This window comes from Limanda limanda, chromosome 19 (genome assembly GCF_963576545.1).
Source record: "Limanda limanda chromosome 19, fLimLim1.1, whole genome shotgun sequence".
In the NCBI taxonomy this organism is placed as follows: domain Eukaryota; kingdom Metazoa; phylum Chordata; class Actinopteri; order Pleuronectiformes; family Pleuronectidae; genus Limanda; species Limanda limanda.
The window spans coordinates 614323-639829 of NC_083654.1; the positions used below are offsets into that span (position 1 = coordinate 614323).

Below are 25507 nucleotides of genomic sequence, written 5' to 3' on the forward strand. Positions count from 1 at the left end.
ACGTGAGCTGCCATTTCAGTGACTGAGGTTATGGCAGCAAGTCATACTGTGCAATAGGCCCTTTATTCGATCTTCCAAGACGAGGAAGCAGATAGTGATTTAGAGTAGGATGTGTCAGAGCAGGAAGACAACATGGAGGAAAACTGTGAGGGAGTGGAGCAGGCAGCAAGGGAGACATTTATGTCGAAAAACGATATTGGTTCTCACTTCAGTTCCACACTTCACTTCCACATCAACTTGCAGGCAGGATGGCAGCAGAAAATGTCATTCGAGTGACTCAGTTTTAACAATTATTATGGTTATACATGGTTATATAATAAATCCCAACAGTTCCAGAATATACTTGCCATTTTCACCTTAAATAAAATGTATTAAAATCATTATGGCTGGTATGTTTTCATGTCTTAAGTAAGGACATGATAGTAGCTGTTTGTCTCTGAAAACGGGTGGTGTCAAGGCATGGATTATGAACAGTATGTAAGGGTTAAAAGAATAGCAGCTGTAGTGAAAAAGTCATTAACATTCCTCCACTGCTGCAGTGGATGAAGTAGAAAATATTATATATAATACCACATAAAGAGTAAATGAAAAGACAGGGAAGTGGCACTCAATAAAATGCTATTTGTTGGTCTATCAATCGTTAACCTATGTTAGTGTATGTCTTTGTGATAATATCCAAATTTGGATTCATATTCAATCCCCGCTTCAATGCTACAGTCACAGGGTACATGTTAACAAGCATACTAGTTTCTTTATTCTCACGTCAATTGATTCATTCTCAGCAATGATAACATATTTGGGGCTGATGTGTCAGATAGCATTCTCTACCACCATCAGAAAAATAACACATGAGGGAACATCTTTTGAGAGAATGTTGTTCATCTCCCTCAGTCAAGGGTCTGAAGATGATTTGGGGACTCTGTATTTATGGTTTGTTTTCTTGGTAATCATATTGAGACATTGTATTTGACTCTAAAGTATTCCAATACAAAATTCAAGTACATTAGAGAGACGATTTATAAGCTCTCCTCTGTTATTGGTTGTAGAATCAGGTGGTGAAACCGTTCAGTCTCAAGCTTTCAATCACATCACATATATAATATAGGTTTATAAATAAACTATATTTTATGTTTTTGAATACATATATCAAAGTGTCTTTCTATACAGAGTATACACTGGTGTTGTGTTGTTGCAATAATATATATATATGGAGTCTTACATGTAAAAACTGTTTAAACTAAAATATTAAACAATACATAATATATGTATTTTTAATTTATTTCTAGGCCTATACTGCTTGTCTGTTTTTTTTTCTGTAATCATCCTGTAGCTTCATCCTTCATCCTAATGTCCCCATGGTAACAACATCCAGTCGTGTCTACGTCACTGCCGTGTGTTCCATTGTCCACATAACATGCTGCTAACAGGAGACCTGCCTCGTTCCTTGTAGTAAAAACGAACCACAAAGTGAGTGCTGCTTTCCACGCTGCAATTTTCCTCTTAGATTCTGTACGATTGTGTGGATTTAGATTTGTCGTTAGCCGAACAATAACATAATTTCCAGGCTCGAACTGCTGCTAAGTAGCAGCTAGCCGGCTATGCTAGACCAGCTATGCTTTGTGACGAGCAAGTGGGGTTGCTATTAATGGTAACACTGATGTGTTATACGTGTCGTGTGTAAATCCTACCCTGTACGTTATGTGCATCATCATAAATACGTGAAACTGCCTCAATGGTTTACATAACAACGTAATGTAATCTGAATGCTACTGTTACAGCTAATGCTAGCTCAAAGTAGCTAGCTCCCCATGTTGACGAGGTGATGTAACAACGCAGCTTTAAGCAGACAGAATAAGTATGTACGCTGTAGCTTTTGGGGTCGACATGATTAACTTGTGTTTGAAGGAGCAGGACTTTGCTATCCGCAGTTTATAGTACAGTGTTGTGCAGTTGCTTGATAGCTGCGGAGCTACAGTGGTGCGCTCTGTTTGCTAACACTATGCTATCGCTAAACGTAGTGTTCATGTGAGGAGCGTTCATGAATCTCACCAGGCTGTTCGGCGAAATCCGATCAAACTTGTTACCTTTATATTAAATTAAGCACAGTGATTCAGCCTCACGTTAGCAATGTTTGAACAAACATCGGTCGCGGGGCTGGTTGTACAGGAAGGAGAGCGATCAACACCCACAACTCACAAAGCACTGATGGAGAAGGAGCTGGCCAGGGTCTGACTCAGGACATCGATGCTCAATAATAGAATTAAGAACAGGCAGAACAACTTTAAATGACAATTAGAAAGACAATCTGACACAAAACACCATATTCCACAAGCCACAGAGAAGTTTAGTGTTGCTCAGATTGTACCATGCACCATTGGGGCTACAGTAGATATAAAGTGAAGTTTAGGCTGCAGATTTACCCAACTTTGGGAGATGCATGGAGCACAACATGGCTGATGCTCTCAACATGTGGTATTGTGTGTTGTATCTACTGTAGTTTAACCCAATGTGAATCTGCTGGCACACACAAACAATACTAATATCCAACTCATGTTCACTGGCAAACATATTCCTTTCCACTAAACCTCAATGTTTATGTTGTATGGTTTGTCATTGCTGTGGGTCTCTTAGCTTATCATTATTATCATCACAACAGATTCTGCCCTCCACTACTGATATTATATCATTCTTGTTTTAATGTCATATGATCATCATTACTAGTATGCCAATTTGACACGTGTGCTTCTGCTCTTCACCTACAAACTGAAGCAAGAGGGTGCAATTTGTGTTTCAATGACAGTCACTACTTAAACCAACAAATATTGTTTAAAACTGGTATCTGATGCCATAATGTTACACTGGATGATATGTGTTATGTACTGCTTGGACATACGTTTACTCAGACCTTGTTTTCTGCGATTCTCCTCTGCCAGTGGACCGCAGTTTGAAGCGCCGGCAGGTGAAGCCACTCGCTGCCTCCCTCCTAGATGCCTTGGATTATGACAGCTCAGATGACAGTGACTTTGAAGTGGGAGATGCCTCAGGTAAGCATGGACTGTTAAACATCCTGTCGCCTTTTAAGTTGTACAGAATGTAATTTCATATTCTTAGGAAACATTGCAATACATAGCTATTGTGTACACAAAAACAGCTTGTGACAACAGTCCGTATCCTGCGACCTAATGTTGCAAGTGATGACAAAAAAATGTCACCATCTTACTGGCACTAGTTTTAATGAAGAACACATTTCCCACAATTTTGCCCGTGATTTATTTACTGATCTTTGTCTAATGTAGTTTCCATTACACCACGTTTATCAGGGCCAGTTTGAACTTCTTTTCGTGAGTTGTGGGTTCACACAAGCATCGGTGGTGAAGCTTAGTGATTAGCGATCTGGAAAACTGCTTACCTTGCACTTTGTCCAAAAAGAACAAATGCAGACTCACCAATAGTTACCGGATTAATGGAAAATGGTATTGTGGCAGTTTTTCTGTACAGTATGTTTACCTAGGTTTTGGGATTAAAGTTGATTTATGGAAGAGTTCCCCTCATTTCATAATCAAAAAGATAAACTGTAATTAGGTGGATGACATGACGCATGATTTTTCTGTAATTAAGTGTTAATGTTTATTTAGATGCATTTAACCACTTAAACAACACATGGATGTGATGCATATTATGGTACTTTGTTTTAAACTTATGATTTTGTATGAAATATCAGTTATGTTTTGATTATATTTTAAGGTGAATACGCAAAATGTCCTGCGGTGTGACCGGGACATAGGTGAAGCATTAAACTTACATATTAACAAAATAAACCAGAATTATCTGGAGCAGGTAAAAACTGCCTTGGCATTATATTGTATATAATGACTTTATTAATATAAGGTTTTAATATGCACAAAACTAGTATATTAGTATTTACAGCAAAATAACTTTCGTAACACAAATGCTGTCCTGTGGCGTGACATGGAAAATCAGATTTTTGAAACGGCAGTTACATGGACAACTTTAGGGGCCCTTAGTTTATCCCACCACCAGGAAGCCCCCCAGATGTTGGAATGTACTGTGTATGTTGAAAGGTGACTGTTAACCTCTGATTAATTTCATAAATTTCACTCTTTCTGTGTGACGGCTGTAGTTAAAAATTTGTTTAAAAAAGATTGTAAAATTTATTTTTAAGTTGTTTTTTTTTTAAATTTAATTAAACATATTAAGGTTAAACTGTGTTGTTATTCAGTCAGCATAATAGCTAAGGTCAGTCTTGTATAGCAATGACTCAAAATGATGAAAATGTCCTGTGGTGTGACGGCCGGTCACACCACAATGAAATTATACAAAAAATCCACGGAACACTAGCAGTTTAAAAAATTCAGCATTTGAACATTATAATTTCATACAACTGTAATCCTTATTAGAACTTTATTAAAAAAATACTGTTTCACCCTTATTTGTCAACTACCCAATTATAGTACAGCTACTAAGCTATCGTTCCATTTTTTAAAGGACGATAAACTGTCTGGGACCTGTTTGAGGAGACAGTATTTACATATATATATATATATATACTGTATATATAGACACAATTCATTTTTCTGTCTGTCGCGTGTTAAAAGCATGTAGACTACGGAGTGTCTCACTACGACATTTGCGATAACACATGCACCTCCTCTGGAGAAAATTATGGGAATGATAAGGCAATGATCTCCCATTTTTGGATTTGTTGTGTGGACAGTCGGCATCCCCTCAGACCTTAGCAGCTGACTTAACCCTTTTGACCATAAAGATGCAGAAAAAATGAATTGGCTGAAAGCCCTTAACCTACGAATGGGCGTTTTTAGGGCTGCCCCCAAATAAAGATTTTCCGAGTCAGCATCTGAAACCAAAGTATCAGACTGGATTATCTTCTTTGTATTAATTTGTCACGTGCTTGTGGTTTATTGGTTAATTTTTTGAACTCCTATTTTATTCTTTTTTGAAGACTCGGCTTTATAACTGTGCTTTAACACACAAATATAAGAAATGTGTTGTTCACTGCCCTGCCAGTGTCAGTTCAGCTCACCTTCACTGCAGCCGCCCCTCACTAAACTCTCATATCAGCCGACATTTGTCTGTTGTTTTATTGCATTTGTGCATCAGCTGTGATGTGAAAACAGCACAGTCAGAGAAAGGAGGAGTGTTAGTGCTGTTCTTAGCTCCATCATAAAATCCCAGTGCGTTGTGCAGCATTTGTCCTGCCTGGCTGCTGACCACGCTGTCGGCCCAACACTCAGTCATACTGGATGGAAGTAAGGCAGGGCGTACCCGCGTCTGGTACAGAAGTGGTTTTGCTGACTTCATCGAAAGTCAGCACCAGAGCGGAGATGGTTGGAGAGGCCAATGGAACAAACTGACCTGCCCGTCAGTGTCCAGCGTCATGCTGACTTCCTTTTCCATCACGTACTTACAGTGGCAAGAAAATGTCAGGGAATCTGTTTTTCTGCATTAATTGGTGATAAAATGTGCTCTGGTCTGCATCTTTGTCGCAAGTATCGACACATACAATGTGCTTGAACTGAACATTTCATTATTGAACGCACTCACTGACACTGGCCACACTGACATTGTTCTGTATGACACACTGGTGTTGACTTGTCACATCTTATAACCAATATTGCAGAATAAACAGGTCATTCTTAATGCGTCACTATTTTTTCTTGCCGCTGTATATCAGTTAGCTGAGGTTTGTTTAGTAAGTTTAACACCCTGCTGTGTTGTTGCTCGTTAATGCCCGAGAGGGTATCATTACATGAGACACAAATATTCATACAGGATAACCTGAATAGAATTTGGTGGTCAAGGTCACTGTGATCTCACAAATAAATGTTTTTCTTGTGAATGCAATATCTCCAGAACGCCTTGAGGAAATGCTTTCACATTTGCCACAAACATTCGCTCGAAGTTGGATAAAAATTTTTTAGACAAAGGTCAAAGGTCAAGGTCCTGGTTGCCCCACAAAGTATGTTAATGGCGGGACTGTCTTAAAATTTGTTCCTTTGTAATTATAGTTTTTATTTTGAGTTAAATTTAAACACACCTGCCTACACATTTCCTTAGAAATGCTACCAACCAAGCCTTTGAAAATGACCCTATTCCTACTCTTCTAATCTGTTTTGATTAATTTTTCTGACAGGATCAGACGGCACAGGCAATGGCAGTGATGAAGAAGGGTCTAAAGCGAGTGCTGCAGGTACAGGAAGCGAATCGGACAATGCTGCCTCTGCAGACGATGGTATAGACGAGGAGGAGGCCAAAGACCTGGCTGCTGATGAAAACTTAACAGGAGAAGAAGAAAAGACCAAACAGCGGCCTTCGTCAGACAGCCCAACCAAAGACGCACCTACTGTCACCCTGCCTAAAGGCAGACGCAAGAGCAGGAAAACATCAGAGCCTGAGACTGAGCCCGAGCCCGCTGCAGCTGCTGATACCGCTTCCACTTCTGGCTCTGGCAGTGTGAACACTGACGAGAATCAGGCAGAGCCCAAGAAATGGAATTTCCGCAGGAACCGCCCCTTGCTGGACTTCACCACAATGGAAGAGCTAAATGAGATGGACGACTATGACAGCGAGGATGATAATGACTGGAGACCCACAGCAGGGAAGAAAAAAGGCAAAGCAGCCACCCAGAAAGGGGGCACTGATGAAGAGGGGGGTGGCAGCGCAAGTGACGATGACGACGACGATGACGACGATGATAATGATGATGACGATGACGATGACGATGACGACGACGACGACGATGACAAGGAAGATGGTGATGACAACAACAACAGCAGCAGTGATACTGACAAAGAAGTGAAGAAGCCCATGAAGAAGGCGAAGAACACCAGTACCTTCGATGAAGAGCTTACGAATGACAGCATGTCCCAGGGAAAGGGCAATGAGGTAAAACTCCAGTCTCACAATGGCACAGTAATGGAATGATAGATGTTTGGTCGAGTGTAGAGAGAATTTACTCCAAAGCAGATTTAAGGCTGCACTATTCCCTGTTTTCACACCAACAGTGGGTCAAATTGACTGTGCAATTTGGCAGGTATCACTTGTGGAGACAAACCCAGAGAAACACATTTTTGAGCCTGTTTTAGCTCATCGTTTTGATTTTCATAGGCTGCAAGCTCCCTCTCATCAGCCTTGTTGCCAGCAAGAATAAAACGGTGCTTTCATAAACAAACTGTCCTCTACCTGCCGAGCAATAAAGAGCAGATAGACACATTTAGCAATATATATATTTTTCTTAGGAAGTGCAGGACACCAAACCAGGGCTCAAAGCATAGTGGCTGCAGAAGAGGGCCTCACTTTTTACAACCATTTGGCACAGAGCTTCTTCTCCTTCAAGATCCACAGCTGTAGTTCCCTTGAGCAAAACAGCTCTCACCGAAATGCTCCCAGCTGTTCAGGGCTCAGAGTAAATTTGTGACCGCGCTCATCACTCCTATTGTACGTGTTTGTGTGTATATCTGTGTGTGTTTGTTCATTGCTAATGGATGAGTTTAATACAACTCAATAAATGAGTTTAATACAACTCATCCATTAGTTATAAAAAAGGGGTTGTTTTTATAATAAAAGTGTTTCAGAGGCTGGGAAATTGTTTCCTGCCACAATACTAGAGCAGCAAACAAAATACTTGTCAGACATGTGAGAACTGTGGCTTTGAGAAGTTAAAAGTATCCTAGAAAGATTTACATACAAACCAGAAAACATGGAACTGCAGCCGAGTCCCAAATTCACATCTGAATGATAAATATAAAGAGCTCAAATTAGCATTGAAACCATGGTGAGACCCCTAGTCTTGCTTGCTTGTTCCCATTGCAAATACTGTATTTACCTGAGAATTATATCTGACCTTTTAAAATTAATAATAATATCAAGAAACTGCATCTTTTATTTGATACTTCTTACATGTGTCTTTCGTTTTGGATTCCCCAGGATGCCATGCTGGACAGGTCCCAGACCTGGAGCACTCAGCACATCCTCATCTGTTGTGTGTGTCTGGGGGACAACAGCGAGGACGCAGACGAGATCATTCAGTGTGACAACTGTGGGGTCACCGTGCACGAAGGTACGCTACATATTTGGTTCAAAGCATCGGTATGTTGACATATGGAGGGTGCGCCTTAGACCATAAATATATGTCAGGCAACAGTCTGGTTAAAGATACCAGGTCCCTTAAACTAGAAAAGCTACTAAAATTGAACTCTGTGAGTACATTAATGATTCAGAGACCTGTATCTGGAGTTGGCTTGTTAGGCAGTCTATATTCCCAGGCTGTCTATCAGGACTATGAAATAATAAATGATAAATGTAATTTATTACTTCATAAACTTTGACTGTATTGCGACTACATGTGTCTTCACATATAGGGCCTTGCTTAGCCACCGTCTGTCACAACACTGTCCAATAGTGGAAAGCAAATGCATGCTTCCGTTTTTTTTAAGTTTCCAATTCATACAAAGAGACAGTGATACACATTTTACTTCTCAGTCGCCCTCTCCGAGATATCACTTTTAGGATTTTCTTTTTATGATTTGATTGTTTATAAATCTAAAAATTAAATATTGAAAATTAAAAATTATATTTTGGCTATTGTTCTATTGTATTGTAAGAATTGGTCAAAAAAAGGTTTTTGCACATTATGTCTATAAGAAGGCAAACCAATTTGATAGTCATACGAATTTGCCATTTACTGACAGTTTTTTAATGTTCAGAGGGCAATTATCTCTCTTTAGATGAGGTTGTGAACTTTCTGCTATAGTTACTAAAAGTTTGTTGTTGAATTATCTGCTTATTTCAGCTCGCCCCTTCTTTATATTTACAATCCACCAAAGGGATGTGCATCTCCTCTCAGTCTTGCAGATCATTCATTCCCATGTCAACATGAGAACTCACTTTTTCACAATCAGAAGTTATTTTTATTTTTTTTGACAAATGTTAATACAATCAAATTTGAAATATATATTGCCAGCCCTACTTGACCCTTATTTCCTCCAATACATTCCTGTGTCCATTGAAGGGACATTTAATTTGCCACAAAAAACAACCAATCAAACAACAACAAAAATAAAAATATGTTATAACCACTTTTGTAGTGGTATACATGTAGAGGGTTATGATTCAGTATATTCAGGTTTTGAGAACTAAGTCCTGACGGCAGAATGAAAAACCTCCAGTCACATCCAGCTGCCTTCTAGACTCTCAGTTACATGTTATTCAGCAGTTGTGTAAGCAATTCAGAGATCTCAGACAAAAGAAACAAAAACTATGGCAAGAATATTCCTGACTGTAGAAACTAACTTGTATTATTGCATACTTGGCGTCTGACTCATACATGTATTCCTCTCTGTTCTCATATTTTGTAGTTTTAAGTATTGCACTCTGATCTAAGGTGTTGCTAGCAGTAAGGAATTCAGGCCATTCCATGCATTTATTTTGAGGAGAGCTGAGCTGGAAGTTTGCCACCCTGAGATCGAGCTATTTGATTATGAAGAACTGCTGCTGAGGCAGGGTCGTTTCACCTTGGCAGTGGAAGTGTGTTCTTTTCTCCAGTAACAGCAGTTGTTGATGTGGCCAGGTTTTATAAGAAATTTATTTTAGTTTAGAATTTCTGGTGCAGGAACCCCTACCCCATGAACTGAATAAAAAATGCTTGGGTAAACAGAGTAAAAAGTGGGTCCGCTGACATTTGGCATACTAGTTAGTGTAGTTACAGGTTTACCACACTCAATGAATATAGAGTGAATAAATTATAGTTTTCCCCTACTTTCATTTAGCATATGATGCTCTAGGATCAGGGCAAACACATTATGAATTGGGTATCCTTGTACCATACTGTATTACCCTGATGCATGTCCTCCCTCCTCACCCTGCTGACCTGCGCTCACTTTACCCATTAACAATAAACACCATCACTTACCAGAAGTTATTAGGATCTGAACATCATTGAAGTTTACTTTGTGTCACGATACGTGATGTGCAGAGCCAGGACATCAGGGTTTAAGTGACTGAAACAATCCGGATTCATGATCCGACACTGACGGTTAGTAACAAAATTAGGGCTGCCGCGATTAGTCGACATCAATATTTTAAACCGATGTGTCGGACCCACACAAATGATGAATTTACCTTTTCGATTTCTATAACGTTTAATTTCAATTCATTTTACAAATGTTCTTCTTCAGTATCATTAGGTAACGCCGGGTTTACACCGGACGCCGAAGCGCTGCACTGCGCAGCACTATTCTCAAGCGTGAGCAGGCGCCCAGCGCCACGCACATTTCTCAGCGCCGGTCAGCCAACCATTCAGCTTTTTCCGCTTGTTGTTGTATGTAACCCGTTCAATGTACTAGTTTGGGGGTAAATGATGATGGTCTTCATAGCCCCCCCCTCCCCCCTCTCTTTCTCTCTTCCTCTCTCTGTCTATCTGCTGCTTGTGTGCTTTAGTGGATGGGCAGAGGGGTAATTTAATTATGTGTTTGGGAAAATTGGGGAAATTAAAACTCCAGGACAACATAAGGAGAATACAAAGTATGGGATGCATATTTGATTATTTATATCATATAAAATATGAACATTGATATCGTTTAAAATCATTTTCCAGTGTGTTTCCTGGCACGATACGCTTGCGGCGAGCGGACAAAATAGACCGAGGTATCATCAATGTTATTCACAACAGTTGATTGACATGTAGGTTTACCTAATAGGAAGCCCCTATGTTGGTATGTTGTGGACCAATAAGAGGAGGCACATTATTAAGCGAACTCGACAGACTCAACGCCGAAACCCTCGGTGATTAATCGCGAATCTGTAAAATAGTCGACAGATTAATCGACAGAAAAATAGACGTTAGTGGCAGCCCTAATCAAAATAAATAATTGTTTTGTTTGTGCGAAGAGCGACAGACAAGCAGAGATGCACCTCTGCTAAAAAGGTGGACTTAACATGTGAACTAGGTCTATCAGACACAGTTGCTTGTTTAAAATGAGGTCAAGAAGGACTTTGAGGTAGGGAAGAAGGCTGAGCTGTCGGTATATGGAGTCAGTCTTGACCCTCGACTCCAGTGCTTCACTTTGTTCTTGTGTACACACCAGTTTCCTTAGACATCACTCCTTCTCTGAAGAGAAGAGAGACTGACATGAAAGGTAGGCACTCAGGACATGGGTGAGAGATCAAAAGATGGAGTGAGCAGGTCTCCTCAAAGCCAGCATGTACATGGAGCACATGGAGAAGTTCTGTTCTTACTGACCTTTCTAACAATAATCAAATGCTTGCCAGTACAGATGCAATACTAGTGCACAAGGTCTAGTTTTGCCTTCATTTGTCTTTGACTCTAAATGCCAAAGAAGGCTCTTTTTGCTCAAATATTAAATGGAATGTAAATCCAGGTTGCCAATTTTGTCACTTAAGGGACAAAAGTTTTTGTTTATCAGTAATTGGTTGCTGTATACAATGTAAATGTTAATATCCAATCACCAACTTTCTTTTCTGATGTGAAAATTTGGCTGACTTTTATACCCAATTATGAGTAAAATATTATCAAATGCACCTTCAATGTATTTAGTTCCCCAAATGTTATAAACTTAATATTCATTATTACTTCTTACTCATATTGATCCAAACCTTTTCTTTTTACTTTTCATCATATCATAAAAGAGCCCTACCTTTTTGTTTTGTGTCATTGCTTCATAGTAGTTGGAAATTATTATCTTGAACAGTATTATTCTTTACCTCTGGGTTAAATGGTAAATGGTAAATGGTTTTGTATTTATATAGTGCTTTTCTAGTCTTGATGACCACTCAAAGCGCTTTACAGTACAGTTTTACATTCACACACACATTCATACAGTGCATCTATTAGCAGCACTTTGTTATTCTATGGGGGTCATTCAGGGTTCAGCATCTTGCCCAAGGACACTTCGGCATACAGATGGGTCAGACTGGGGATCGAACCGCCGACCTGCAGGTTGGAGGACGACCACTCTACCCCTCAGCCACAGCCGCCCCGTGTTGGGAAGAAGAAAAAGATCTTAATACATCAGAATCATTTAAAGTACACCATGTCTTTTAAAATTTCAAAAGGTCATATTTACAGAGATATTGATGATATTTTGTAGGTACAATAATATGAGTTTTTTGTATCCCTAATATCACCCATGTTTGGGAATTTCCCCTTTTTTTTCCATAGATCTGAGTATTACATTTTGTATAAAGTATGAAAATTTAGATATACGACACAAACTAGCTTGTCAAGGTGTTGTGTCCACACAAGCAGCCTGAGTTCTCCTTGTCATAGATTCTCCCAAGTTTGATATTCCCTCTTGTTTGGCATTTTCATGTGGAAGAGCGTGATGTCCAATATGGGTATTCAATAGGGTGGAAATCTGATAACTGAAAGCCTCAACACCATTATGTAATTTTCTCTCATAAAACTATGAATGGCTCTTGAGTCTGTATTGAACCATCTGCATTTATTTTTGTCTTTTTACCAATTTATTCATACAATGTATGCTTGCTCATCACATGGACAATCAGCCCCCTCCATTACATTTATTTAATGTCTTTATGCAAACATGCTTTTATATTTCTATTTCTGAATACATCCACACCTGCTTTGTTGACGGCAAGCAAGCATTTTTTTTTAATTAAATCTCAATGCGGTTAAAAGTACTTCTCCTGGTTTAGTCGACTGTACCTTACCCCTTCTTTTTTCTGCCAAGCTCGTCATTTCTGACAAGGATAATCTTTCCTTGAGGGATTATGAAGCTATCCTGTAGTCATCACTTTTTGTCAGCTTAGCTCATATTAGCCAGAAACCCGTAGCTTAACGGTCTGAGCTTTGTATCTCAGTTCAAAAGGAACATCGAAGATTTGTGCCACGGTTCAGCCCTAAGACGGTTAAGCCAGTGTGGTGGTCATTCATAACCCCCAGTTCCACAGTTCAAAGTCCAATCAGTGAAGATGAAGCACCCAACTGTTGCCAAAGGTATTCCAGTCGTACCTGCTTACTATATTGGACCAGCACCCTGCTCTTGCCACACACTGTTGAGGAAAATTGAAGTAGAAATAGGCAGTAGTTACACCCACATCTCGGGTAATTCGATTCTAAGTAGGTCTTCTGTTTTGAAGGTCAAGATGGAATCCAGCTGTGACATAATTTGCACTGTGGAGTAATCAGTGGCTTGATTGGTTTATCTCTTTGAGTTGACCTTAAGGAACGGACCAGAACCTGAGAAAAAACTGAAAATACCCCCAGTCCCAAAGAGGCCAAAATTAGTGATTCACCATGACACACAGCAAGAGGTCTCTTAATCAGAAAAGGACATGACCCACCAAACAAAGTTAGAGCGAAATAAATAAATCCGCCTGCCCCAGTGTTTGCTTTTGATTGGCTGCCCAGCTCCCCAGTGTGGCATATAGTGCACGAGCACGCAGAACATTGAGCTTTTGATTTGTGAGTCTTTCCTATTTCTTAAAAAAGCCTGAAGGCTGGATGACTGAATTAGGAGTTAGAATGTTATCTCCCCTATGGAGGCAGAGTACAGATTGCTGCACTCATTGGTAGGGAAGAGCACGTTTGTCTGGTGTAATAGCTGCCATAGAAACCACATCAGCCTCGTAATTGTTAAGGCAGCCTCAGAAAATTAAGAGGACAACATTGAAATGCTTTCACTTTGCATCTTCTTGCTTCTCTAAGGCTACATTTTGTATTAAATGTTCATTTTTTGGTGCTGCAGTGTCACAGGAGATTGACAGCTCTGGACAGAAAGCTGTTGGATCTGTTTCCAATTGAGAGAGAGAGAGACATACTTCCCTAAGAATAAAAAAAGCTAAGCTTTTGGTTATATGTTCTGTGGAGTACAGTAATCTATAAAAAAGGGTGCAAATTTGTGTCAATTGAATACAAATTATAAAGCAATGCCAGTATTTAACTATAGTGATTGGTTTTTAAATTGTAGCATCTTCAAGACCAGCTCTCAAAACACTAAACCAGATCAAAAATCATTTTGCACTGCAAAGACTGTCTAATGAAGGTACATTTTTGTTTTTTATTGAAATGGAAGAGAGAAAGAGTAACAGAGGGGGCAAGCTTAGCTGGAACCCCTCTACTCTTAAAAGAGACAATAAAGTTTTGAGTTTTCGCTGTATTTTGTATACTATTGTCATGGTTTTGTGCTTTCAAATGAGCTTCTCTGTCCAATGAAACACTTAACTCACTGGCCAATGTTTCTTTTGCTTCTTGAGTAGTAGTGACAAATTGTGATGTTCACATTACTGCTCTATATTTGAGGCGATCAAATAGGAAATCAGATGACTGATGTTACCTTTAATGAACAATTTAATTGAAGTTGCCATACCGGCAAACCCTTTCTGTGTTTCCAGGGTGTTATGGTGTTGATGGCGAAAGTGACTCGATCATGAGCTCAGCCTCTGAGAATTCGACTGAGCCTTGGTTCTGTGACGCCTGTAAAAACGGAGTGACTCCGAGCTGTGAGCTGTGCCCCAACCAGGATGGCATCTTCAAAGAGACGGATGCTGGGAGGTGAGATACAGCAACACACTGACCAGCTGGTCAGTGGCCAATTACGAGGCCAACTAGTGGATCTCGTTCAGAAACAAATATCACCTAATGACCTTCACTGGTCAAAATGCTGTAGGCAGCTAAACGCTATCTAAATTGTGTATATATATATATTCAGTGCATGGGAGAAAAGGAAGTTAGAGAGAGAAAGAACTGGTAGAGGAATGAGAAAAGGGGATGGAGGGAAGAGAAGAGATAGAGGAAGAAAAGGAGTGAGAGAAAAGAGTGTGTTATGTGAAGCGTGGAGACTTCAGCCACGTTATCGCTGATAGTGCTCCTCAGCCAGGCTGCACCCGAATTTACTACTTCACTAGAGCATGAAAAACACAGCAAATTAAACTGTGAAGCGGTTGCTTGCCAGAGATGGATATCTTTATATTGGACTTCGGATTCTCTTCCCTAAAGTCCGCATTTGAAATTGTGTCACAGCAAACTGTAGTCAAGAGTCTGGGGCTACATAAATCTATGAATCCATTTCTTTTTGAAGTGTCTGGGCAAGTCATTGCAGCCAATTTCATGATATTAAATTTATTTTGTTTGCAGTAATCCCTACAATGAATACAAAAGTATCCAGTATCATAGATTTTGATCATTTTAAATGACATTCCTTTAAGTCAGCATGCATTATTTGATTTATTTAAATGACACCTTTTATGACTATATTTATTTATCTTTATCCTTAAAATAGCATTGAGGGATGGATCTCATTTACAGTGTTTTTGGGTAGAAAATTACTTAAAAGATATACAATAATAAAAGATGCAAAGTAAAAGAAAGATGTATAAGTACAATACATACAAAACTCTTAACGTCAATATGTTTTTTACTAATATGTATTTTGTACTGTTTCTCTTGACCAAACCTGTTTATCAGTCAATTTGATTTTCTTTATCTTCGTTTCAGATGGGTGCACGTGGTTTGTGCACTTTATGTTCCTGGAGTAGCATTTGGAGACATTGATAAACTACGACCAGTGACGCTCACAGAAATGAATTATTCAAAATACGGGGCCAAGGCAAGTACTCTTTTTACATACTGATGCAGCTTATTGATGCATAGCTTCTGTTAAGTTTTACTGACAACTTTAACATGCTGCAGGACCCAGTTTCAGATGTCCTTTTGGATTACTTTATCCTGACTTTTATATCCTAATGCACTCACCAAGCAATTTATCGGGAACACGACTCTAGTATTAGACAGAGCCTCCCTTTACTCTCAACTACAGTTGCTGCCAATCATCTGTTCTACCACATCCTAAAGTGTTCATGAAAGAGAGTATTTTGCTTTGTGAAATTGAACATTAGGCCTCTGGAAATAGCCATTAGAAGATGGTAAACTGTGGCCATGAAGGAATGAATATGATCAGCAACAATACCCCGATAGGCTGCGACATTCAAACCATTAAAGATTGGAATTAAAGTGTCCCCAAAAGGCTGCAGAAATGGGTTAGTGTTCCTCAATAGCATTTCCAGCAGATGAGTGTGAGATGTGAATCAAACAAAAAGGGATATTTGTTAATCAGATCAACCAATACGCTATGCCTGAATGTAGGCAAATACCTACTAACGCATCCAAAGAGATTTTTAAACTGACCACACACAACAGGATCATCAACTTCCTGCACGTCCCCTCCACGATGTTTTCCTTATTTAGATAAGCAGTGTGCCTACCTTTCTGAGCCTCCAACTGCAGCAAAGGCAACTAATTTTGCTGCTCAACAACAAAGGAATTGAGGAAAATACAGCAAGAATATGGGCATATGAAAAGAGGCAAACATTATATACCAAACACAATGTACATTAGTAAGCGTCCCACATGGCAAAACCAACCACTGATTTTCCTACAAACTGCGTAATCAAATGTAATAGACCAAATCTAATCAGCCTTGTGGTAGATTTTTTGGCACTGAAAACAAAAAGGTTTAAGAGACGACATGCAAACAAGCAACTGCACAATTCCCAGGGTCGTTCTCCAGAGACATTTGTCAAGGGGTGGCAACATTCACTTATTCTTCAGCCCCAAACAAATGCAACCTCCCAAGAAGAGCACAATTGCCTCCACACACTTAAGCTGCCAAATCTGGTGTGCCTCCCATCTAAGCATCTACCAAAACTAAACTAAACCCAGCCCAACCTGGCCAAGGAATCCAGTGGAATCGATAGTGTAACGTATGCATGAGAAAGGAATGTGTGTAGTAAAGAGCTGAAAAGGAACCAAAGCACCATAATAATTAATTTGATTGATAACCAGGCAACTACTCACAGGCAGAAAGAGAGCAAAATAGACCCTCGAACCAGCAGCTTAAGCTTTATAGATTGGGAACACACAAACAGATCAGTACACGTAGCAGCCATCACAAGGTAGCAGCAAGGTAATGTTAGTTGAAGAGAGAAATCTGTTTGCATATGGTGGGAAAGCAGGTGAAATGTAAGTAATATTATGAACAGCAGTCTACAGTTACATAGTTGAATTGGGGCATGCTTGATATGCTCCTCTTCTTGCTGCATACACGACAATGTTGCTGAAAGTGTGTTTGGACATTTTGAATGTCAATTAAAGAGACTTTTTCCAGATACTAGTTCCAGGAAGAACAGAATTTTTTTATATAATCCACCCAGATTTCATACTCCTATGGTGTTTAGTGACTGTTGATATACTGCATTGTTTTGGAGGATTCATGAACTCAATGGCATATATTAGGATAAATTAGCAATCCGTGTGACAATGGGAGAAATATTAAATGTTTCCTTGTCGCAGATGGCACTTGAAGTTTCTCTCTGAACTATATTACCTGTAGGAATGCAGTTTCTGTGAGGATGCCCGTTTTGCCAGGACTGGTGTGTGCATCAGCTGTGATGCAGGGATGTGTCGGTCCTACTTCCATGTGACCTGTGCACAGAGGGAGGGGCTCCTGTCTGAGGCTGCAGCAGAGGAGGTAAGCGGAGTAACCTGGATATTCAATACATGATAGCATATCACTTTGTGAGGTGTTAAAGAGTTTCAATGTCGTTCAACTGTCTGAATGACACACTAAAGTGAAGAAATGTCCTATCTGTGTTCTCTTAACGTAAAATATTTCAGGTGCAGTACCACTCAATACCTTTTTTAGCTAAACGTCTGTCACACCTACGAATCTCATCTTTGTAAGATTTACACCTAGGATAAGAAATCACAAGATATGTCCTACCTGAATATAATTACTCTACCGCTAACAGACACTTTGGACATTCTGATTTAACTGTGAATGACTCATCATTTGGCGTATTGGTTTATCAGAGTTAACAGAAACGTGTTAAGTTCCAGCAGCTCTGAAAAACGTACACGATAATGCGATCATGCTCATTTTGTCTGTTAGGTCACTGCTGCCTCAGTCCTCCGAAACCTGTGAGCAACAGGCAGCTTGGTTAAAACATTGACCACTGTGTCCTATATGACACTTTGCAGGGATTCTTGAAGCAGAACATCACAGGAAATACATGTGATGTATAGTTTTCTGAGGACGGAACTTGATCTGGTGGAGTTTGAGTTTGCGCTAACTGCTAACAAGCTAATCTCAGAGTAAGATTTCAGCAACTATGATACCTCACCAAGTTAGCCGAAATGCTGCTGTTTTTTTCCAGAATAGCCATTTGCTTGCTGGAACTTTTAATAAGTGGACACAAAGGTTCAGGTTATCAACAAGTCAAACTGTTGAATCCATCCCCTGCAGCTTGTCCATCTTAAATGGTTTCCAGGAAGCCAACAGCTGGAACAACTACTTCTGCGTTTGTCCTTGTGTCACAGTGAGAAATTGAGGCAGCTTGGATGTGAAAGTCCGATGTAATAAAAGCCGTCCCTGTTTTCTTAATTAATTAGTCTTTCAGTTTTATTACGTTAATGTATATTATTTCTTCTTCCTCAGGATATTGCAGACCCATTTTTTGCGTACTGCAAACAGCATGCAGACCGCTTTGACAGGAAGTGGAAAAGGAAGAATTATCTGGCCTTGCAATCCTACTGTAAGGTCTCTCTGCAGGAGAGAGAAAGACAGCTTACTCCTGAATCTCAGGTAAGGTTCATTCACTCATATCGGCTGCAACAGCCAAAGCCCACAACAACTTTTCAAATGTGCATACGTGTTTGTGCCTCAAGCCATTTGCCCAAAGCTTGGCCATTTTGCTACTGGGTAAGTGTTCAGTGGAGGAGTGGAGATTATACCCAGGTTTGGGTTTGCAATTTATGTTTCATCATAAGTCCCAGTTATATTTATGTAAAACTGTGAGTACATGGTGGAAATTGTGACACTCAAATGGTATAATGAGGGGCGGGGGAGTAAACATCCCTATTTCATAACAATCAATAACAGGGGAATAGTCATCGGTGGACAAGCAAGAGAGAACAATTAAATAATACAAATCATGCTTAGGATTAAGTATTGGAAACAAGTCTCCTTAATTATCCTTGGTTTATCTTGGTTATTGTTTATGAAATACGGATCGTATGAAATCACGAGAAAATGCGAATAGATTTGATTTTTGAAGTTTGGTTTAAAGTGTGGGTCTGAAAAATCGCAGTTTTCGTGGGTTCTACAGCCTTAAACACTTAGCCCCCCCCCCCCCCCCCCTCCCAACAAGAATCGGGACAACCTACCCCTACACGAGAACACACAAAAACGGAGGGGAAGGGCTAAGGGGTAGGGAGAAGCGGTGAAATGGGATTGGGCCTTAGTCTATGTAATTGTCTGTCACACCTGCAGGCCCGAATCACCACCCGCCTGCAGCAGTACAGGGCAAAAGCAGAGTTGTCAAGGAACACTCGGCCTCAGGCGTGGGTGCCCCGGGAAAAGCTGCCACGCCCTCTCACTTCTAGTGCCTCAGCCATCAGGAAGCTGATGAGGAAGGCAGAGCTGATGGGCATCAGCACCGACATCTTCCCAGTGGACACGTCTGACACCAGCGCCAGCATGGACGGACGCAGGAAACACAAGCAGCCTGCCCTCACAGCAGACTTTGTCAACTACTACCTTGGTAAGGACTCATTTATTTGCCAGTGTTCTTTTGTCAGTTATTCTTGCATGACGTTGGATAGAGATGTCTCTATATTACTGCTTTCAGACATGCACTGAACTCAGCAGTGCGTGTGTGGACGCAAATGTCCGAGTGAGACGTTCTGCAGTCTCTGCAGACTTTCTCAGCCTGGCCTCCTGGTATAATGTCTGAAAAAACCCAGGATAAGACACTGAAGTCAATAGAGTTTGTGGTGTTATGAGCTGACACCGGTGACTGTGAAAATCACATGATCTCCGCAGTGGAGTTAAAACGTCACTTCATGCCTAGTTCTGCTGCACCTGGCTGCTCCTATGCTCCTAATGCGGAGGATTTGTTGCTATTGTCAACGCGTCTGGGCAGAGAACCTCCCACTGTGTTGTGGATGTGTGAAAGGCAAATTCTGGATAAACTCTGTAGCCAATTCTCCAGATTTTACCCTGTTAGCTGTAGTAAACAGCTTACGTGAAAATTAAAATGGAAACCTCTGATCTCCACTTTTTAAAGTCTTGTAGTGAATTAAAATCCTAATTGATGCTGTAGATATCTACAACCAGAAAAGCGCATAAAGAACATGGCATGGAAATTGATTAGCTTGGATTGGTAAAAATGATTACTAATCAAGGAAAACTGAGCACACTGTTGCTGCCTTGTTTATAAGTGAAAGTCATAGTCCTTATAATGTTCAGACCCTATTTTCCAGACATTATCTGGTGTTCATGTCTGAAAACAGCTATAAAAAAATCAACTGACAACCAAACACAATCTTCTACAGTTTTGATTACTGAGGGCCATCCTGCTCTTTGAGTGGACGGATATTCCCCTTTTCTGACACTGGATGTTAATTCAGGCTTTGGGTTGGTATAGGTGGTAATTGAAAACACATTGCCAGGTTCCTGCATTTTTGAAAATACCCCATTTTGCCCAATATAAAGTGAATAGCTTAGTATAAAAAATAATTAAATCTGATGCATTGTTTTTTTTCCTCTTTTCCATCACCCTTCATTGTCTTACGGAGCTGCTTCAGGAAGAGCACTGAGCTTAAAACATGATTCTTTTTTCACTAAAGCATCCATACCTAATTATTATTTTAATATGAAGGTAAACTTTCTGATTTTGAGATTCAAAGAGCAGGAGTATTCTTTGGCGTCGTGATGGCAATTTTAAGAAAGCTAAACACATTTATCTAATACTCTATAATGTTAATAGGTTATTCATCATTTTCTCCCCCCAAAAGTGATTATTTTGCCAAACGTGGAGCAGACGCCATGACAGTAACCTTGAGAGCATACTCTGCAGCAGAGCGCCTATCTGCCATCAGTACACTCTCTCATGTGCTCTTTCTTGGCTATAGATTGCGATCTTGCTATTGATTTTTGTCCCATTGATATTCAGAGCGGAACATGCGAATGATCCAGATCCAGGACAACATCTCTGAACAGAAGAACTTAAAAGACAAGCTGGAGAGCGAGCAAGAAAAACTGCATGTGGAGTACAACAAGGTGAGCAGCAGAATCCATCCTTGCTTATCTGAAAATTTAAATGGACATTGATTGTGTTATTACTATTATTAAAGTAGATAATAATTTGTACACTCATAATTAAACATATAGCTATATAAACCGAGAGCTTTTGAGGACACCTGTGTCGTTATTAATTATTATTAGTTATTATTAAATTATGCTACAGACACCTGTGTCATACAGTAATTAAAATGCAGATGAAGTGACAAATTGATTAATTGTTGTTCATTGTGGCTTATTCATTTCATTTAACTACTTAAATATGGTAATTGATATTATTTATTCAAAATCTAATCAAAGCAATTATACAAAAACAATTCAGAAGACAATCTTATTCTAATAACTATGTCTATGACAGCAGCTCTACAACGCAAGGCTCAAGAGTGCTCTGAACTAATAGTCACTTTGCCTGCATGCTTTGTCTACTATGTTCGCCATCTTAGTTTAGCTTATTGGCATTTAAATGTTTGCTGAGTAGGACTAAACACAAGTTATGCTTGTGCAGGAAGTATTTAGAATCATGCACCAATATGCAGGAAATTCTGACCTGATGATGGTGCAAGATAAAAATTCAGAGAATCAGAGTTCATCTTGAGGGGATCACAGGTTATTGTACCCAGTTTCGTGCTTATTCATCTAGTAGTCAGAAGATCACATAGTCATAAGTAGGGCTGAACGATTAATTGCATTTGCGATTTAATCGCGATATGATAAAACGCGATTTCCTAATCGCAACGTGCGCGATTATCACGTGCGAACGAGAGTAGCGCACCGGGCTGCCGTCCGCACCCGCAGCCAGAATGCCGCGGGACAACACAACTCCGCTGATCCAGAAGATAGCAAAGCATGCCTGCGTCACCTACGTGGCACAAACATAGAGCGAGCTCATCTCGCTGGTGATCACGTTGCGGGCGGCGGACCTGAAAATTGCTCCCCGGAAAAGCAAGCCGAGCTCCGGGGCGGCGAGCCGAGCGCCGGGGCCGCGGGCTCCAGAGCCCCCCGGTCACCTACACGCACATCTGCGGGACGGAGGTGTTCAGCATGGTTGTCTTCCTGCTGAGGCCCGGCGCCTCCGTACCGCTGCACGACCACCCAGACATGAACGGGATGCTCAAGGCTTTACAGCGCCTCATGTCTGCTGTGTTGTGGCACCACACACACACAGACACACACACACACACTCTGTCTGTTACGTGACTTGTGTTCGAAAGAGTTAAAAATCACAGTCTAAGGAGTGGGACTATTTCATTAGCTTCAGGAAACTGTTCATACATGCAGTTGTGCTGTTTGACTTTGTGGCCGTTTTTTATTTATAACTTTATTTACTTTGATTTTACAAAATATTTTCAAAGTATAGTAGAGGCAAATTCTATGTTTCGGTTGTGTGAAATGTTTCTGACTTGGGAGCAGTAAGGCACCTATAATTTTAAATATTATTTAACACTAAATGTATCTAATATTGTGTTGGTTATATTTAAATCATTCATTACGTTTTGTTGGGGGAAAAAAATTGGATCAAATAAAAAAATCGCATATTAAATCGCAATCGCAATATTGGGGGAAAAAATCGCAATTAGATTATTTCCCCAAATCGTTCAGCCCTAGTCATAAGGGTCTTTAGCACAAGACTGCTTGAAATACAATATGATTACTCAGATACTCGACCATTACTGACAATAATCCATCAATTCATTGACGTTCCATTTTGCTACAAACTGTAATGCTGCAAATACCCTTATCTTTCTGATGTTCTCCTTAACACGTGGCATCTGTTGCATCCTCTGCCCCTTAACCCTCAACAACAGTAAGGGAAAACTACCAAAAAAAAACTCAAACAGGGAGAAAATGTAGAGACCTCAGAGATAGCTGAGAGTTAGGGATCTCTCTCTGTCAGGACAGACAGAAGTGCAATAGCGAAACACATCGACATGATTACAATATTTACAACATTCATGAGAAAAGAGGTTTATCAGTGTTTAAAGTATTAATATTAAAGAAAGGGTCTGAGAGAAATTAATTATAATGCATGATAGGATACCACCAAGGAACACCATCTCGATCCACGATGTGGCCGCAGCCACGGTCCTGGGTCTGCAATGATAAAACACTAAACGACTCTGGGGAGAAGTCAAGTCAATAACAATTATTGATGAGACGTTAATGTTATAAAGAAGGAGGAAAGATAATTTACATGTGTCATATGTCTCCCGACAAAATTCAAGTCTATAGCAGCATAACTAAGAGAAGATCTAAGACAGACCTGAACCAACTCTATTAATAAGCTTTATCAAAAAGTAAGGTTTTAAGCCGACTGAAACGTACAGAAGGTGTCTGCCCTCGAACTGAAACTGGGAGATGTTTCCACACGAGAGGAGCTTGTAGCTGAAAGCTTTGGCTCCTACTCGACTTATTGAGACTAAAGGGATGACAAGTAAGCCTTAATTGTGGGAGCACAGTGCTCTATTGCTGTTCATTTAAAAGATCAAGGCAATCGATTTTGGGTGAAAATCTTTTTAAGACAAAGCAAAATCAATATGTTATTTGGTGAGGTGTTTTAATGGACAATGTTCAGCTCAGCTTTTAAAACTGCTTCACCATATTATTATGGCCTCACTCAGCTACATGATAAAACCCCTGTAAATCCTGGGCCCGTCTCTCCTCAAACATGACCTCTGCAGAGAGGCTGCCGCTCCACCAACCAACATGAGTAAGGGAATACGACAGCAGAGTAAAAGTCACAAGAGCTAATGTTGCGTTCAGTCTTCTGCCGTGCGTGTTAAGAGTTATTAATGGAGTGTGTGTTGCTAATTGCACTGCTTGAGTTGGTTTTACATGGCTTTGGCCTTGGAGAAATGCCAGTGATGGATTTCATTGCAAGTCTAGCTTTAACTGATATATAGTCATGGAGCCCAGCACAAGGTTTACTCGTGACACAAGGCCCAACTCCTGCACATCATATGTAATGTTGACATTTAACAGTTACACTGACTGCAACATTGGTTCAAAGGTTCACCTGCTCCACTGTATAACATTTATATGACTTATAAGGTTATTTAATTTATAGTCACTTATGTTTATACCCAGCTGTGACCCTTCCCATTACTGCTGTACCCGGGTGACAGTGAGCCAATTAAATCCAAGCCAGGGGGGCAGCATTTTTATTAATCTTATACAAATCCAGGAGGGCTTATATTTATGTTGCTCCTCTGCCTGGACGGTTAACTATATATCTATTGCAGTGTAAAATCTGTTTGAGTAGGAAAAGAACATAATGTGTATGTTTTACAATATCTAAATGTCTGTGTGTGTGTTTGCACTAAAATGGGCTGAGACATTGGTGTTCTTGTCTCATGTTGTCCCCTCTCTTCCACTGCAGCTCTGTGAGTCTCTGGAGGAGCTGCTGAATGTGAATGGAGAGCTGCGGGGTGAAGGCCAGGCCATGTGGACTCTGCTGGGGGACATCCTGGGCCAGGTACTACCACAGTCTGTCTCTCCACTTACCATGCCCTCTACTCCTTTCACCTCCAACCACTCTGCTCAACATTCATACACTCATTGTTGCGAGCATTTGCAGAACACTCTTCAACACTGTTGGTAGATTTCCTTTTTTGCTGGTTGCAAGTAGCAACAGGCTTGGCCAACAGTGGTGTGATACTGAGATCTGTTATGTAAAATAAAGGCAGGCTGCAGAGTCCTGCACAGATCCAACCTATTACTTGAACTTATTTCTAAACACTAAACCAAATTGGTTTTGAAGTTTATCCAGTCATGGCTGGTCTGAAGGTATCTGCAGTTTTGCATGAAGTTCTCTCCCACTTTTTTTCAAGTAACACATGGAGTTTCAGTGGGGGTCTTGAAAAGTCTGAAAGCCTTAAAGTCGTAAATGTGTGAAAATAATAATAATAAACTTGAATCTACTCACATAGACACTGTGAGGATTTTTCTTGATTTTTAATTGACATATAATTTCAAAGCTCCCGCTCACAGCTGATACCTATAGGGCCGGTTTCGGAGACAAGGCTTAAGCCTAGTCCCAGACTAAAATGCTGTTTGAGCTGGCTTAACTGAAATTCACTTGCACAGACATAGCTTAAAATAGTCGTGGATTAAGCCTGTTCTGGATTAAACAAAGCCGATTGCAAAATTGAGCATTAAAGCTACTCCAGGACTAAATTGGACTGAATTGAAGCTTAAACTAATCTGCCAAGGAGGCAGGTTTAACTCCCGCTTAGTAGGCTAGGCTACTGTTTGTGAAACTGAGCTTGGATTGTTTGGGAGCATGGACTATTTGGAATATCTAAATGAGGACCAACATGCACGACAGAGGCCAGCCAGACCAATACTGCTGG

The 25507-nt window shown here is 40.2% G+C and overlaps 1 protein-coding gene across 2 annotated transcripts in view; it reads left to right on the forward strand.

The window, feature by feature from the left end:
• Positions 1-1395: 1395 nt before the first annotated feature.
• Positions 1396-25507, forward strand: part of phf14 (PHD finger protein 14) — an 84541-nt gene continuing 60429 nt past the window's right edge. For both annotated transcript variants that reach the window (XM_061093211.1, XM_061093212.1), the window contains exons 1-11: positions 1396-1467; positions 2934-3044; positions 6173-6924; positions 7966-8098; positions 14413-14572; positions 15515-15626; positions 17409-17546; positions 18513-18659; positions 19347-19617; positions 21031-21137; positions 24535-24630. In XM_061093211.1, the coding sequence (XP_060949194.1) occupies position 1467; positions 2934-3044; positions 6173-6924; positions 7966-8098; positions 14413-14572; positions 15515-15626; positions 17409-17546; positions 18513-18659; positions 19347-19617; positions 21031-21137; positions 24535-24630 (2028 nt within the window). In that variant the 5' untranslated portion in view covers positions 1396-1466. The remainder of the gene's footprint in view (positions 1468-2933; positions 3045-6172; positions 6925-7965; positions 8099-14412; positions 14573-15514; positions 15627-17408; positions 17547-18512; positions 18660-19346; positions 19618-21030; positions 21138-24534; positions 24631-25507) is intronic.